Source organism: Artemia franciscana, chromosome 10 (genome assembly GCF_032884065.1).
Source record: "Artemia franciscana chromosome 10, ASM3288406v1, whole genome shotgun sequence".
Lineage (NCBI taxonomy): Eukaryota > Metazoa > Arthropoda > Branchiopoda > Anostraca > Artemiidae > Artemia > Artemia franciscana.
The window spans coordinates 8,941,419-8,958,003 of NC_088872.1; the positions used below are offsets into that span (position 1 = coordinate 8,941,419).

At 37.5% G+C, this 16,585-nt stretch overlaps 1 protein-coding gene across 5 annotated transcripts in view; it reads right to left on the minus strand.

Moving 5' to 3' along the window:
* Positions 1–16,585, minus strand: part of LOC136031745 (beta-parvin-like) — a 75,121-nt gene that overhangs the window by 21,003 nt on the left and 37,533 nt on the right. For all 5 annotated transcript variants that reach the window (XM_065711467.1, XM_065711468.1, XM_065711470.1 and 2 more), the window contains 2 exons: positions 15,916–16,005; positions 10,119–10,292 (listed from right to left, as the gene is read on the minus strand). In XM_065711467.1, the coding sequence (XP_065567539.1) occupies positions 10,119–10,292; positions 15,916–16,005 (264 nt within the window). The remainder of the gene's footprint in view (positions 1–10,118; positions 10,293–15,915; positions 16,006–16,585) is intronic.

Sequence of the window (16,585 nt, forward strand, 5' to 3'; positions counted from 1 at the left end):
AAAAGAACTAGTGCCCTTTTTAAGTGACCAAAAAAATTGGAGGGCACCTAGGCCCCCTCCCACGCTAATTATTTTCCCAAAGTCACCGGATCAAAATTCTGAGATAGCCATTTTATTCACCATAGTCAAAAAACCTTATAACTATGTCTTTGAGGACGACTTACTCTCCCACAGTCCCCGTCGGAAGGGCTACAAGTTACAAACTTTGACTAGTGCTTACATATAGTAATGGTTATTGGGGAGTGTACAGACGTATTCAGGGGGATTTTTTGGTTGGGGGGGGGGAGTTGTTGAGAAGAGGGGGATATGTTGGGGGAACTTTCCATGGAGAAATTTGTCATGGGGGAAGAAAATTTCCAGGACAGGAGCGCAGGTATTTCTAGCATTATTAAAAAAAAAACAATGAAAAAATAAATATGAAAAAGTTTTTTCAACTGAAAGTAAGGAGCAGCATTGAAACTTTAAACGAACAGAAATTATTACGCATATGAGGTGTTCACCTCCACCTAATACCTCGCTTTTACGCTAAAGTATTTTTAATAATTTCAACTATTTATTCTACGGCCTTTGTGATTCAGGGGCCATTCTTAAGGAACTTGGGACAAAACTTAAGCTCGAGTGTAAAGAGCGAGGTACTGACGAGGCGGTAAACCCCCCTCATATACGTAATCAAAACATATGAATACAGAAGTTCGTTGCGTAAGCTAATTTTTCAGTTACGTATATCTTTTACTAATTAAAACGGTCGTAAAAAATTAAAAGTTCTAGTTGCCTTTTTAAGTAACCAAAAAATTGGGATGGGGGGCAAATAGGCCTCCACCCCCGCTCCTTTTTTCTCAAAATCATTTAATCAAAACTACGAAAAAGCCATTTAGCGAAAAAAATAAATATACAAATTTTGTTTTAGTTATTCATCTGCCGAGAGCCAAAATCAAAACATGCATTAATTCAAAAACGTTCAGAGATTAAATAAGGATAACAATTTTTTTTAATTGAAAGTAAGGAGCGACATTAAAACTTAAAACGAACAGAAACTACTTCGTATATGAAAGGGGCTGCTCCCTCCTCAAAGCCCCGCTCTTTACGCTAAAGTATTTTACTGTTTTAAAAAGTAGAGTTGAGAGAAATTCAAACTTTAGCGTAAAGAGCGGAGCGTTGAGGAGGGAGCAGCCCCTTTCATATACGAAGTAGTTTCTGTTCGTTTTAAGTTTTAATGTCACTCCTTACTTTCAGTTAAAAAAAAAATTGGTCTTTCTTATTTAATATATAAAGGATCGATATAGTTCATTTTGAATGGTGTCTATGAAATTTTCTATCATAGAAAATGTCTATGAAATATATATATATATATATATATATATATATATATATATATATATATATATATATATATATATATATATATATATATATATATATATCCGCCTGTAAGTAACTACAGCCACTCCCTAGCCTGTATAAAGGAGGAGGTTTTGCGGTGGTCTAGCAACCTGCCCTTGGAAGAATTTATGCTACTGAAACATCCAAAAAGAGCCAAAGTTTTTGTTTGTGCTATGATTGCCCAATTAAATAATGACCACGGACCATCCCCGGATTCCCCGACGTTGACAATATTAGCCCAGAACCCGATTTTTGAAAGCAAACTACCCAATACAACTTGGTTTTGGAATGTCATTACCAATGAAATTGTGGGGAAATGCCGAATCGCAAACTGACCAGTTAAAGATACCAATGGCAAAATTGTCTCAGTCCCAGCAGAAATACTCTTAGTATGGGCCTTGTATGTCGAGAAGATCCCTTGAACCCCTTTTTTGAACCTCCAAATCAACACAGAAGAACCCTGTGATGTAGAAGTTCGACAGGCAGCCCGCAAGCTTAAGAAAGGCAGAGCACCAGGAACTGACAGAATAACATCCTCGATAAGTACCTAGGGAACAAACAGCACGGTTTCCAGCCGCCCCGTCCTTACACGGATCTTATCTACACACTACGGATGATGGTTGAGGAGTGCAATGAATGACGAGAAAAAGTATACCTGATTTTCGTGGACTTCGAGAAAGCCTTCGATTCCAACGACCGAGACTGGCTATGGAAAATCCTGCAATACAATGGAATTCCTGATAAAATAGTGGCCCTAATTGTTGCAGTACATGAAAACACTGAATGCTGTGTTCGGACCCAAGAAGGAAATACTAGATATTTCTGTATCATGTTCGGCATAAAACAGGGCTGTATTCTTTCTTCGTTCCTCTTTTTCCTCGTTGTCGACTACATACTCTTTGATTGTACAGGGTTTGTCATCCAAATTGGAAAAAGAAAGCAGCTAGCCGATCTGGATTTGCTGACGATATTGCCTTGATGAAAAGTAATAAGACCAAACTCAAGGATCTCCTCAATACTATCCAGGAAAATGCTGTCGAACTGGCCTCAAGATCAACATAGAGAAGACAAATAGCAAGGCAACAACTAATTCCCCTCTGAGTATAAAGTGTGATTCAATTGTCGAGCAGGTCGTAGAGTTCAGGTACCTCGGCAACACGGTGGAAAATTCAAGGTCAAGAAAGCGGGAAGTGCAGTTGAGGATAGGACAAGCCAGTGGAGCTTTTAACCGACTAAAACCAGTATGGCGATCGAAGAAGTTTTTAGTTACGATACTAAAAACAAGGCTATTTAATAACAATTTCCTTTTTTCACTCCTATACAGCTCGAGTGCTGGAATCTAAGTAAACAACAAGAGAGACAAATTCTTGCCTTTAAAAACAACTACCTTCGGAGTACTCTGAATATCAACTGGAGAGATCACGCCACAAACCAGAAAGTCCGATACATCAAAGGCCAACCCATGGTTACGGACATCATTCGCAGCGAAGTTGGCGGTATCTTGGGCACGTGATCAACATGAAGGACGATAGGATCCCAGGACAGACCTTGAAATGGCAACCTCAGGGAAACCGCAGGAGAGGCCGACCAAAAAACATCTTGCGTCGCAGACATAAACAGGACCTGCGTTACATTTAGACGACGATACAACTCCAATGGGAAGATGTATATATATATATATATATATATATATATATATATATATATATATATATATATATATATATATATATATATATATATATATATATATATATATATATATATACTAACAACTCACCGTGGCACCAAGCAGCCTGAGGCCCACACAGCGAAGCACGCTCTTTTTCCATTATAATCTATTCAAAGCCACTCTCTTTATACCCTCCAAGAAAGTTCCCATTTCCCTTAAATCTTTCTTTACGACATCCTCCAACCCCGACTAGGAACGATCTGCTTTCCGTGTAGACGAAGACGGCCGAAAAAGATAATCTTTAGCAATCTGCCATCTTTCATCCACACAAGGTGCCTTAGCCAACTCAACCTTTCTCTCATTGTAGCCCTAGAAAGTGGGACCGAACCACACTTTTTGTACAACCTACTGTTTAAAATACAGTCAGTCAGCCGGGTGCCTAAAACAATCCGTAGGAATTTTTTCTGGGAAACATCAAGCAAGTCTTTATTCGTTTTTCCGAGCGCCCATACTTCAGAACCATACTTGATTACTGTCATCACTGTAGCTTCCTATCTTTGTTCGCAGACTTATCTTCCAACCTTTTTTTAACTGTGCAAAAAACACCCTGAGTTTTGGCAATTCTACTTTCAACATTATCAACGCTCCCACTGTCTAATAATACTTATAATTTACTAATAATACTACCAAGGTAAGTAAAGCTGTCAACTTGATCGATCGTTCGGTTGCCCAACGCCACCTTTCCAACTTCACTTATTTTTAGCCTTATCGACCTAATCTAACACCCCCGAACTCACAAAATCTCTGAAAGTTCATTCATTTTGCTCACACTTTCACCTAAGATGCTTAAAACGTCAGCATAATCTAAGTCAGCATAATCATAATTCACCTTTTCATTTTCCACTTATTTTTAGCCTTATGGACTTCATTTTTTAACATTAATTTTCAATCCTATTCTAACGCCCCCGAACTTGCAAAACCCCTAAAATTTCATTCATTTTGCTCACACTTTCACCTAAGATGCTTTGCAAACCTTTAAAAGTTCCTTAATTTTCCTAACACTTTCATCTAGGATTCTTAAATCATCAATACAATTTAAGTCCAGGAAAGTTTCTTCCCCATTTGATTCCGTGTTCCCCTATTGCCTTTCCAGTGCTCTTTATGAAGAAATCGATGAAAGTGAACCATACAAATGGCGATAAAACACATCACTAATCACTTTAGTGTATTTGCCTAAAATATTACACAAAACATTTGTTAAAGCTCCTTTATCAGCTTAATCAAACGCTTCCTCATAATCTACAAAACTGAGGACCTTGAGGCACTCCTCAATAATTAATCTAAAAGTGAAAATTTGGACGACACATCCTCTACCCTTCCTAAAACAGCATTTTCCTTGTCTTAAAACTTCGTCTATAGCATTTTCTAGTCTAAAAAGTATCATATTACTAAGTAATTTGCTACCTATAGAATCCAGGCTAATGTCTCAATAATACCACACTCACTCTTATCACATTTCTTATATAGGGGTTTATTTAGGGTTTTCCTAAAATCGCCAGGTACTTCCCCTTTTTCAAAGATCATATTCATAATCGTCAAGAACTCATTTCTAACCTTATAGCCACCTTATTTCGAAACTCATTTACCACACTATATCAGTACCTGGGGTTTTATTATTTTTTAATCCTTTTAGTCCTGTACATATATGTAAATATATATATGCGTATATATGCCTCTATAATTATAACACTCACTAGTTGAATCACTAGTATAATTACTACACTCAACTGAGTATGAATGAATGAACTTTATTTCACACTAAAAAAGACATAATGTCACTAGCCTAGCAATAAAAGGAAAGACAATAACAAAAAAGCATCAAACAAAAAATGCAAAAATATATACAAGTAGAACAGCAAAAGGACTTATCATATAGGAAAATCCAAAAAGGTGAGAGCGCCAGTACATGTGGTGCAGCCATCATCGAAAATAGCTGAGCCCGAATCCGTCGACTGTATGAAGCTTTCACAGATACAATCGTACCGTAAGCTTTTAGGGCTTTATTAGTAAAATCATCTATTAACATAAGATGAGTCAATTTAACATTACAACCCACAGGTAGACCAAGATGCACTATAATTGAAGATTTTATCATCTTGATACAAAGATTTACTTCTGGGGCAGGAACACTTCCTTTACGGTTGAAGACAATAAACTCTGTTTTAGTCTCGTTAAAAGACATACCTATTTTCTCATAAAAGCATTTCAACACGATATATCACTTTTCAAAGCGGGAAAAAGAACGACTTAAATACAGAATATCAAGTTCAAGCTCCTTTTATTATCAAGATACCTCCATTTATAAGCAAAAATGTCCCAAAGGGCTCAATGGCCCGTTATTTGGAAAAAAAAATATAAATGATGAATATTAAGTACATTTACACTTAAAATATATTTAGATACTACTCACCAACCCTACCCTAGTACAACTGGTCACCGCGCCACCTACTTTAAAAAAATACTAAAAAAAATCAATAAACAAATAAACATCAAGGAACCAACGCTCACAACATCCAATTCTAAATAATTAATTTCTTTCCTAATAACCAATTCTAAATAATTAATCAATATAAATAACTGATCAATATTATAACTTATTTTAATTTAATCTTATTATTTTTTATTTTTTTAATAAAGAATTTCTTTAACTGTTTCTTGATGGAGGCTATGGTAAAGGACCGTGAAATCCCAACAGGAATTATGTTCCAGGCACGCCCGACAGCAATTATCAGACTGAAGTCCAAGCGCACTCCAGGGGTGGATGGCACCAGCATATCATAATCCTGGTTCCTGATTTCATAAGGACTGACATTCCTAACAAGCTCAAGTCGCCAGGAAAAACTTGATGGAAGGTCTCCATGGAAATACTGAAATGCAATCAAAGACAGGTGTAGCGTATGAATATATTTTACCTTCAGAAGTTCAACAGAAATATGGGTGGTAGACTGCTGGACTTTAGCTGATTTAAATTGGAGATTATGTATAGGTGTAAGTACAGATGGAAATGTAGACATCCGCACTGACGAGCAGTAACATAAATAACGGTAAATAAGAGAGAAGTATAATAGACGAAGGATAGAGAAAGTAAAGACTCGCTTCAACTTCCGAATAGTTCCAAGGCCTCGAGAAACCTTTAGCCTCATCGACTCAATCTGCCACTTGAAAGACAGTTTTTCATCTAGAAGTGCCCCTAGGAATCAAACAAACCGGTCAGCTAGGCGGGATACGGATCCCCTAGACGTTTGAAGCTCTGTCACTATAGAGCAGTTTTTGCATATGAGAGAGAATATAAGAAGAAACGATTTTTTTTTACATTCAAAGCTAATAAATTTATATATATATATATATATATATATATATATATATATATATATATATATATATATATATATATGTGTGTGTGTGTGTGTGTGTGTGAGGAAAAGGAATAGCCCGGGAACTGAGCTTTGTGGCACTCTATGTTCAACTGGAACATACTCATCAAAAGCTTTAACTGCAATGGATCGGCCAGTTAGGAATGAAGAAAACCAGGACAGAGCTTCTCCACGAACACCATGATGCGACAACTTGCCAAAAAGGATCTCGTGTGTAAGGCCGTCAAGAGCTTTCTTCACATCAAGGAATATTGCCTCAGGGATAAGGACGGAGTCTAGACATTGTCATATAAAATGAAGAAGCATATTACATACATGTTCTGTTGAGTACTTCTCTCGAAAGCCAAATTGGTGCCGATGAAAAAACTTCTTCGCGTCCAGGAAACATAGCAGACGCTTCAGCATAGACTTTTCAAATATTTTAGAAAAAACAGAGAGAAGAGATGTAGGCCTAGAGTTCCCCAAATATTCGTCTATAGTTCGTCAGCATAATTCAACAAAGAGAGATCTTGACCAAGATACAAAAGGCTCGGCTTAACCACGTGCTAAACCTCCACTACACTATTATTGAAGAAAGGTGCCGAAGAAATAGCTCCTTGACGAATCCCTTTTCAAACAACGATAACAGTATCTACTGTTATCGCTGTTTGAAAAGGGATTCGTCAAGGAGTTATTCCTTCGGCACCTTTTTTTTTCTTCGGCAAACTCCTTCTAGAAGGAGTTTTTATCCCATTCGGTAGACTAATTTTAATCGTCACTGCAACTTTTCGATACAAATCACAAAAGGTAAGGACTACCGACTTGTCAAGACCATGGTTATATCTGCTTAATAGGAGTTGACAACGAATACCGGAATCGAATGCTTTACTTACATTTAAACCTACAATAACAATAAATTCATCAATTTGCTTTCATTCCGTAAGGATATTCCACTTAAGACGATGCACATGTTTCCTACTGCTGCCCTTTTTGAACCTAAACTGGTTACTGGAGGTGTAACACATTCAATTTATCTCATCAATAAGTAGTATTTCAAAAATTTTGCAGAGAATAGAAGCAAGAGTAATTGGCATATACGAAATGCACTCAGATGTGTCTAACTCCTTTTTCATAGCTGGAGTGATTATACTGATGCCAAAAGAATCGCGCATTAAGCCCATTAGAAAGTCATTTGGTAAATTAAAGTTAAGTGATCAAACAGCACTGGACTGCATTCACCAGATACAAGCCACAAATATTATGACCAAACTTTGAGTAGTTTTTCTAACTTTGTTAATGGCATCACAGGCACTGGAGTGAGTGACTATAAAGTTCAGATCTTCAGTAGGCACTGAGAGTCTATTGTCTAGTTTCTTAGTAAAAGCCTGTTCAGGCTGGAGATCAGATGCACAAAACTTAGGAAACGTCGAGGATCAGAATTCTTAACACATCAAAACCAGGGAAAAGTCGATCTTGATTCGAGTCCTATCTTCTTACGAGCCCGTTGCTGAGTTAAAGATTTTGCGAATTTGCGTTTCGTGTACGGTCAGACTTTATTCACTGTGCTCACTTTCGGCCTACCATTGTCACAACCCAACTGAAAAAAAAACTGCGACCAACGGCAGACTTTAGTAAGCTTGGGGTTTTAGTTCCACCTTGGTGTTTCTGAGTGGATGTAGACCCACTATTATGTACATATATAAATACCAGTCCGTTGTCAATGACCGTGAGTTGAAGACGGGAACTAAGAAGCATCTCTGCCCTGGGTCTATTGATATCACTAAGATTACAGATTATGTCACCTACAGCGATAACAGTAAGGACTTTTTCTTTCTGTACCTCTGACAGAGCATTTGCAAGCTTATTAAAAGCTATGCTGAACTTCCGCTCTGTGTATCCTCTATATGTTGAAAACACAAAAACGTTTAAGAGTTGAACCGACATAAAGAAATCAGAAGACGAAATTGGTTTGAGCACAAAACAAGTACGAGTAAGTGGAGTCACACTGTCAGAGTGTTTCTCTCCCACTCGATAACCTAGACATACCAAATACTTCAACCCAACCATCAAGTTGCAGCAAGGACAGTCTCTCTTTCGACGAAAAATGCTACTGTAGACGAAGTACATCCCAATCCGCCATGAGCTGACATAAAGAGGATTTTTACTGATCACTGCAAAATTTATGTTCCAAGAAGCAATGCTTAGAAAGCGATTCATTTTAATTGTTTCTGAGCTACAGGGCATTTATACGCGTAGCACAGGTGGTCAATTTTAACACATAATATACACTTCAGGGCTAGCTGACAAGGACTGTCTCTAGAGTTCTTATTTGGAGCTGGGAACTGAGAGCATTTCTCTGGATTAACACAGTTAGCAGAGGTGGGGCCAAATGCTTGGCATCTATAGCACTGAAGGGGCAGGAACTTGTATTCGGCAACAGAAAGCCACTCATAGCCAATATTCGTAGGTATGTCTATCGCTTTTTGTAGGTGTTCTCTAGTTTCGAACTTTAAGCGGAAAGATCTTAATGATAGTATTTTCAACACTTCTGTACAGTTTCGTAGACAACTCCGAATGTCAGCAGTCGATGTTCCTGAGGGAGAACGCGGAATAATGCCAAAATATGTAACTGATTTAAATTTTGCATCTGTAATTTGATTAGAATTAGCAATAGCTTCCTTAAGGGCCATTGCGCCAGTTTTTTTTAGACATGGCAACACTACATTCACCCTTTCACGGCTTTACACAATAACTGAACCAAAATTGCCAGTTAAAGAGTCTAGAAAAAAAATGGGTATTCGGGATAGATGGCGTGTTCCATCCACGAGGGCTAAAAGCCTAAGCGTAGACTATTTTGGAAATTATCCAGCTCTCGCAGGGATGTTTTCCCTCGAAACTGATTCTTGTGGGTACATGCTCTAAATTTTGTGATTTTTCTAGTTATCTTATCTTATTATTTTTTATATTTTCCTTATAAGCACAATACAGAAGCGACAAAAAAGGGGTAGACATTGAACAAATTGCAACAAAATTCATTTAGATCACTAGACAGAGAAAAATCAACTTACTAAAATGTTTAAAATACGCATCATCAACCCTGTGTGAAATGGGTCAAATTCACCCTTAAAGTGGGGAAGAGGAGGGGAAAAGCTAAAATTAACACGTAGAAGAACATGTCATCTATGCGGTTGCTGGGGTCATTTACACCCTTAATACCCTTTGAGAATTACCCCCCTCCCGAAATATATCTCAGTCCCTGATACGGGTGGCTTTGACCCATACTAAAGAACAACCCATACAATAAGTCGTTGTTTGATTATAAAAAACTGACAGGGTCTGATAAAAAAAAAATTATTACTGGGGTCGTTGATAAAAAAGAAAATCAAGGTAAAAACGATCCATCTCCAGTAAAAGAAGGATGTCTTTAGAAATTCATCTTTAGTGTTTGAAGTGGGAGGTGTTATCTACTACATATAATACTTACTACATATCCTATTTTAGCGAATAAGGTGTCCTTTCTATGGTTTTCTTTGTCGTAGATAACAAAAAAAAAGGATAGAAAGGACTTGGTTTCAATGAAAAGAAAGGTTCAGATTTCAATTTTCAACCAATTGTTTATGTTATAAAATCAAAATATTTAAAAAGATTCCTACCAAAAAGTTTGTGCAAAACTTGCCCATCATAAAGGTCTTCCACAATATCTTTGACAATTATTCTATGAGACGCAAGTTCATCATTTATCCACTCAATCAGAACAGTTACAAGCTGTTTAAATTTGGGGCTCTCTAGCGACTTTGTTTCAACCATGGACCTCTCTTCATTTTCCTCTGAAATATTAATATTTTATTAATAATAGGCTAAAATAATTTTTTTTAAGTAACATAACTAAAAATATTTTTCTGAGGCAAAGTTGCTTTTGTCGCTATAATCAAGGCCGTATGTCGGTGCAGACGGGAGGGGGGGGGGGCGTTTACTGGGTTTGAGCCCCCTCCCCGGAAACTTTTGTCCGATTCATAAGAACGTAACAAAAATGTATATAAACAAATTTTTGATTCGTTTTATAGTTTTTTGTAACTCCCTCCCCGAACAAAATCCTGGATATGCCCTTGGCTTTAGTAAAAATAATTACGAAAACCAAATTGGCTTGCCATAACAAAGAATAAAAACTAAGAAAATGAAGATCAATAAATGATCTTTTATAAACCCTTCTATAGTTCCAAAGTAGCACTGATAACAATGTGACTTGGGAGTTTTCTCGCTAGGTAGATGATAACACTCGTTCGAAAGAGTTTTCACGGTGAGTGGCTCACTTTGGACTCGAGTTTTAATTCTTTTAATTCTGATCTTATCTGTTGTTGTTAGGCTTCCGCGTTGTTAGGTTTTTAACTTTTTTTAATTTTTTTTTCTTTTTCAATTTGTTTTTATCCAGGATGTCACAAGGAAAAATTTAAGAGAAATGAGAACTTCCTGAGAGGGTGTAAAGAAGGAGGCTTTAATATATTAGGGTGGAGACGGAGCGTGCGTAGCTATGTGGGCCTTATGTGACTTGGTGCTACGGTGAGTTTTTAGTAGTAGTAGCAGATGAAACGCACTTTTATTTTTTCATGTTAGAGGGTAAAATTTTTAGTTAGCATCAGCTTTTTGCATACAGAAATCTTTTAGCCGGGTCACACACGTTAGTGATCACAAAGTAAAAAGCAGCTCATATTTCATGTTTATCCATACAGTCATCACCAGTAGTCTGCTTGATTTTTACAAAAAAAATGAGGTAAGTCCCTTTTAGAGGCAGAGGGGAAGAAGAAATAAATAATATATAGCAATGAATCCATCATGTCAGAGAACCTTATATTTCACATGTAAGCGCCCCATTCAAATAAATGAAATTTAGTGTTAAACCATCACACTTGTCTTTTTGTTTTTTACCCCCCCCCCTCCTGCTCTTCAAGCTAGAGTATGAATCTTCTTCCCAATACTTAAAGAATGAATGCTCTAACACAGGGGTAGAGGTTATAGTTTTTTAAAGTGCTTTGATTTGCCGGGAATATCAGAAATCAATAAAAAAAAAGCTTCAGAAAATCAATACCATCCAAGCTGAGACTCTCCACTCCTTCAAGGCTGGAGTCGACAGGGACTGGGAGAGGGCTGAGTGGAGGCTGGACTGGGAAGCTAAGCCAACATATTTACATCACTCACCAAGTCATATCCATGACCAATAGAAAAAGAACAATTTTTCCCCACTCTTAAAAAAGGACAGAGAATGAAACTAAAAGTCAGTTTTTTTTTATAATACGTGGGAGATCAGGAATAATTGCTGCTACCGCCAATGAGAGATTTTATTACCCATCAGACCAACAGATACAGTACACGAAAAAACAATAAAACGCAAAAACAAGAAAACTCAACATACTTCTAATATTCTAACAAATATGAAGACAAAACAAATTACTTCAAACAACTATGAAGGCTAACGTAAAAGAAACTGCATATTGTTACAGGACAACAGCCCAGGGATAAGTTCTTACCAGGAAAATTTACTAAAGATCCCTTCCTCTGGATTAATAGCCGAGTATCGACAATCTATATACCTGTTGCTCTTCTACGGAGGTGGTCGAAGGAGTAACTTTGTTATATGCCGAATTAGGACCGCAGCCAGGATTTTTTTCTAGGGGTGTTACTTTTGGGAGGAAAATCAAAGGCTTAATGCCGGTCGGGATTTAAAATAAGAGCTCTGAGACACGAGGTCCTTCTAAATATCAAAATTCATTAAGATCCGATCACCCACTCGTAAGTAAAAATACCTCATTTTTTCTAATTTTTCCTCTCCCTTCAGCCCCCCAGATCGCTGAATCGGGGAAAACAACTTTATCAAGTCAATTCGTGCAGGTCCCTGACACGCCTACCAATTTTCACTGTCCTAGCACGTCTAGAAGCACCAAACTCGCCAAAGCATTGGACCCCCCCCTAACTCCCCCAAAGAGAGCGGATGCAGTCCGGTTACCTCAATCACGTATTTAATACATTTACATATTCTACCCACCAAGTTTCATCCCGAACTCTCCACTCTAAGCGTTTTCCACGACTTCCGGTTTCCCCCTCTAACTCACCCCAATGTCATCCGATCTGGTCGGGATTTAAAAGAGTGCTCTGAGACATGAGTTCCTTCTAAATATCAACTTTCTTTAAGATCCGGTCACCCGGAACTTATTGAGTTAAAAATACCTCAATTTTTCTAATTTTTCCGAATTAACAACCCCCCCCAGACTACCCCAAAGAGAGCGGATTCAGTCCAGTTATGTCAATCACCTATTTAGTACTTGTGCTTATTCTTCGCACCAAGTTTCATCTCGATCTGTCCACTCTAAGCGTTTACCACGATTTCCCGTTTCCCCCTCCAACTCCCCCAATATCACCGGATACGGTCGGGATTCAAAATAAGAGCTCTGAAACACGAAGTCCTTCTAAATATCAAATTTCATTAAGATCTGATCATCCATTCTTAAGTTAAAAATACCTCTAATTTTTTTCAATGTTTCCTCTCCCTCCAGCCCCCCAGATGGTTGAATCTGGAAACGACTGTTATCAAGTCAATTTATGCAGGTCCCTGACACGCCTACCAGTTTTCATCGTCCTAGCACGTCCAGAAGCACCAAAATCGCCAAAGCACAGGAAATCCTCCCCAACACCCCCAAAGAGAGCGGAGTTCCAATTATGTCAATCGCCTATCTAGAATCAAGTTTCATCCTGATCTCTCCACTCTAAGCGTTTTCCAAGATTTCTGTTTCCCCCCTCCAACCCCCTATGTCCCTGGATCCGATTGAAATTGAAAATGGAGCATCTGAGACATAAGATCCTTCTATATATAAATTTTCACTAAGATCTGATCACCTATTCGTAAGTTACAAATACCTCATTCTTTTCTATTTTTCCCGCATTACTCCCCCCTGACTCCGCCAAAGAGAGCGGATCCGGCCCGGTTACGTCAGTCACGTATCTTGGACTTGTGCTTATTCTTCCCACCAAGTTTCATCCTGATCTCTCCGCTTTAAGTGTTTTCTAAGATTTTCCGTCCCCCCCCAACTCCCCCAAATGACACAGGAACCGGTCGGGATTTAAAATAAGAGTTACGAGGTCCTCCTAACTATGAAATTGCATTAAGATCTGATCACTCCTTCGTATGTTAAAAATACCTCATATTTTCGAATTTTTCATAATTAACCCCCCCCCCCCCGCCAAACTCCCCCAAAGAGAGCGCATCCGTTCCAGTTAGGTCAATCACGTATCTAGGACTCTTGCTTATTTTTCACACCAAGTCTCATCCCGATCCCTACACTCTAATCGTTTTCAAAGATTTTAGTCTCCCCCCCAGCTCCCCCCGATGTCACCGGATCCGGTCGGGATTTAAAATAAGAGCTTTGAGACACGATATCCTTCTAAATATCAGATTTCATTAATATGTGATCACCCTTTCGTAAGTTAAAAATACTTAATTTTTTCTAAGTTTTCCAAATTGACCGTCCCAACACTCCCCCCCCCAGATGGTCAAACTAGGAAAACGACTGTTTATAATTTAATTTGGTCTGGTTCCTGATACGCCTGCCAAATTTCATTGTCCTAGCTTATCTGGAAGTGCCTAAACTAGCAAAACCAGGATAGACAGACCGATATACTGACAAAATTTGCGATCGCTATAGCCTATGTCACTTGGTAAATAACAAGTGCCATAAAAACGTATCAAATGTTACAATATTCATTTTTATTACATTTTTATGAGCCGGTTAAAATGTCGGGGGGGGGGGTCAAGCCCCCCCCCTAGATGCACCCTGTGGGGAATACATTTTTGTTAAGCAGCAGCAGTTAATTTTCTTCAAAATCAGAACAAGAGATAAGAAAATCTGGAAGAGATTCCATGCATATATAATCAAACTAAATACTGACAATCAAACTTTCTTTTATTCACAACAGTCCCATAATACGTGAAAGCAATCTGTTTTCGCCATTTAAGAGTCAGTCATTGTCGGGTCCCTTGTACTGACTTGCTAATTGGCAGGCCAAGGTAACTAAGGTAACCAAGGTAAATATAGTTCTTACGCTATGTAGGAGCTTTATCCGAACTAACAAATATGCTATTTTATAAATGAATCAAAGAATCTCAAAACTAAAGTCATTGAATTAGAGACCAGGGTACGAACAGTCCTTTTGAAACAGATTAAAATTCTCTTCTAAGTCGCAAACGTGACGGCTAAGGTTAAAGATATCACCAGCATATCCTACGTGGGGTAGTTACAAACCTTCAAAAATAAAAGCACGTAATAGGAAAAAATCAGCTTTTTTGATAAAAAAAAATAACTAACTTGAGACTAAAGCAACACACAAGGAAACTCAATTGTTGGAAACTAATGCAACTTTTTAAACTGAATTCAAATACATAGTCTGATATTTATCTATTAGTAGTAGTTGGACAAATAGTTTTAAGTTTACTTTTTTTGCAAAATTTAGATGACTTGGATCTTATGCGAAACGCGCTTTTAAGCGCTTAGGAAAGACTAATTCAGGTAGGCAAAATCAACGACTTTACAGTGTTCATCACTTAAAGTTTTGTATAGAATATGAGATATACAATTGTTAAAAAAGAAAAAAAACACTATTCGCCATTCGCCTGCCAAGAAAGGTAATAACCTTGGAAGGGCAAGCGAGGTTATCACCGTCAGCTAATCAAAACCACATTCATATCACGCTACTCAACACAATAGGAACTCAACTGATGAAGGAAGAAAGGAAAAAAGAGAAAGAGGAAAAGACAAGAAGAAAACAGAAAACGAAAAAATAACAGCAAACTAAATCAGGGAGATGCCTTGAATAGAATGAGAACCTGGAGTAGGCTTCACATCCAAATCACTCAGGAAATAAAAGAAACTTCTTTGCCCGTGACTTGAAGGCCAGAACACAAGGCGCATTTTCTACACACCCGGGCAATACATTTCAAACATCGGGACCATAATGGCAAATCACAAAAGATGCCCGAGTGGTACTCCTAAACTCATGAGTAAAGTTATCAGCTTTTCTTGTATTATAATCATGACAGTCTCTATTAAAAGTAAAAAGATTTTCAAAAGCAGGGGTGAGCAGGCGATTCAAAACACACAGAGGAGCTCAGTTTCTGGTTTAAAAAAAATGCAGCAAAACACCGTTTAAAGCTCAGCAGGTTTCTCTAATTCTACTACAAGTTTAGCCAAATTCGAAAATCCAGTCTGCAAATGTTGTCCCTAGTTTCACGCAATATTTCCAGCTTGTTTGTTGAGAAATTTATTTTTTTTTTTCATTTTTTAATAATTTCACAATTAATTAGAAAGTCAATCTGAGCAGGTACAGTACATGGCCCCCAATCTAGGCTTCTTGTGTTATCTTTTTACATACAGCAGGGTATCGATAGTTTTGGGTAGTTAAACTTACCAAGGTTGTATTCCTCAGGTGGGCAAATTGGAACAACAGGGGCACCAGGGGTATCAATTGCATGTTTTCCTTCTTCTTCTACTTCTTGAACTAAAAATGAATTAATAAAAAATAAACAACCTGAAGTCACCCAGTTGTAAAGAATAATCCCGAAGTAATTTAGCTTTCATTTGTTTGTAGTATTTCCAGCAAAAAAAAGGAAATATTCTAATATTTAATTGAAACTTAAGGGAAAAATCCTCAATACTTTGGAGTCAATTCCAACTTCCAAGCTTAGAAAACAATTTTGTGTCTTTTATTAGCTCCAAGAAAACCACCATTTGGTATATGCAAACTCCCCTAGCTTGACTCCTCCCACTAGGCAATTCAATAAGCCTTATCAACCGTTTTGGAAATTTGTCTTTTTTACTATAGGCTATCCCCTTAGATATAAAGGAAAAAAACAAATTATAACTGTTTTTGTTTTCAGTTTTTGTATATTTCTAATTTGAATTAATAAATATTGATTGATTGATTGATTGAACTGAAAATCAACAAACGGTTGGTAAGGCATTCTGTATTATCTGCATAGTTTATTTAAATATATCACTTCTTTAAACTGTTTTCTCACATATATGATTAGACTATAACAGGGAAATAATTTCTTCGGAAAGCAACAAGAAGAAAAAAA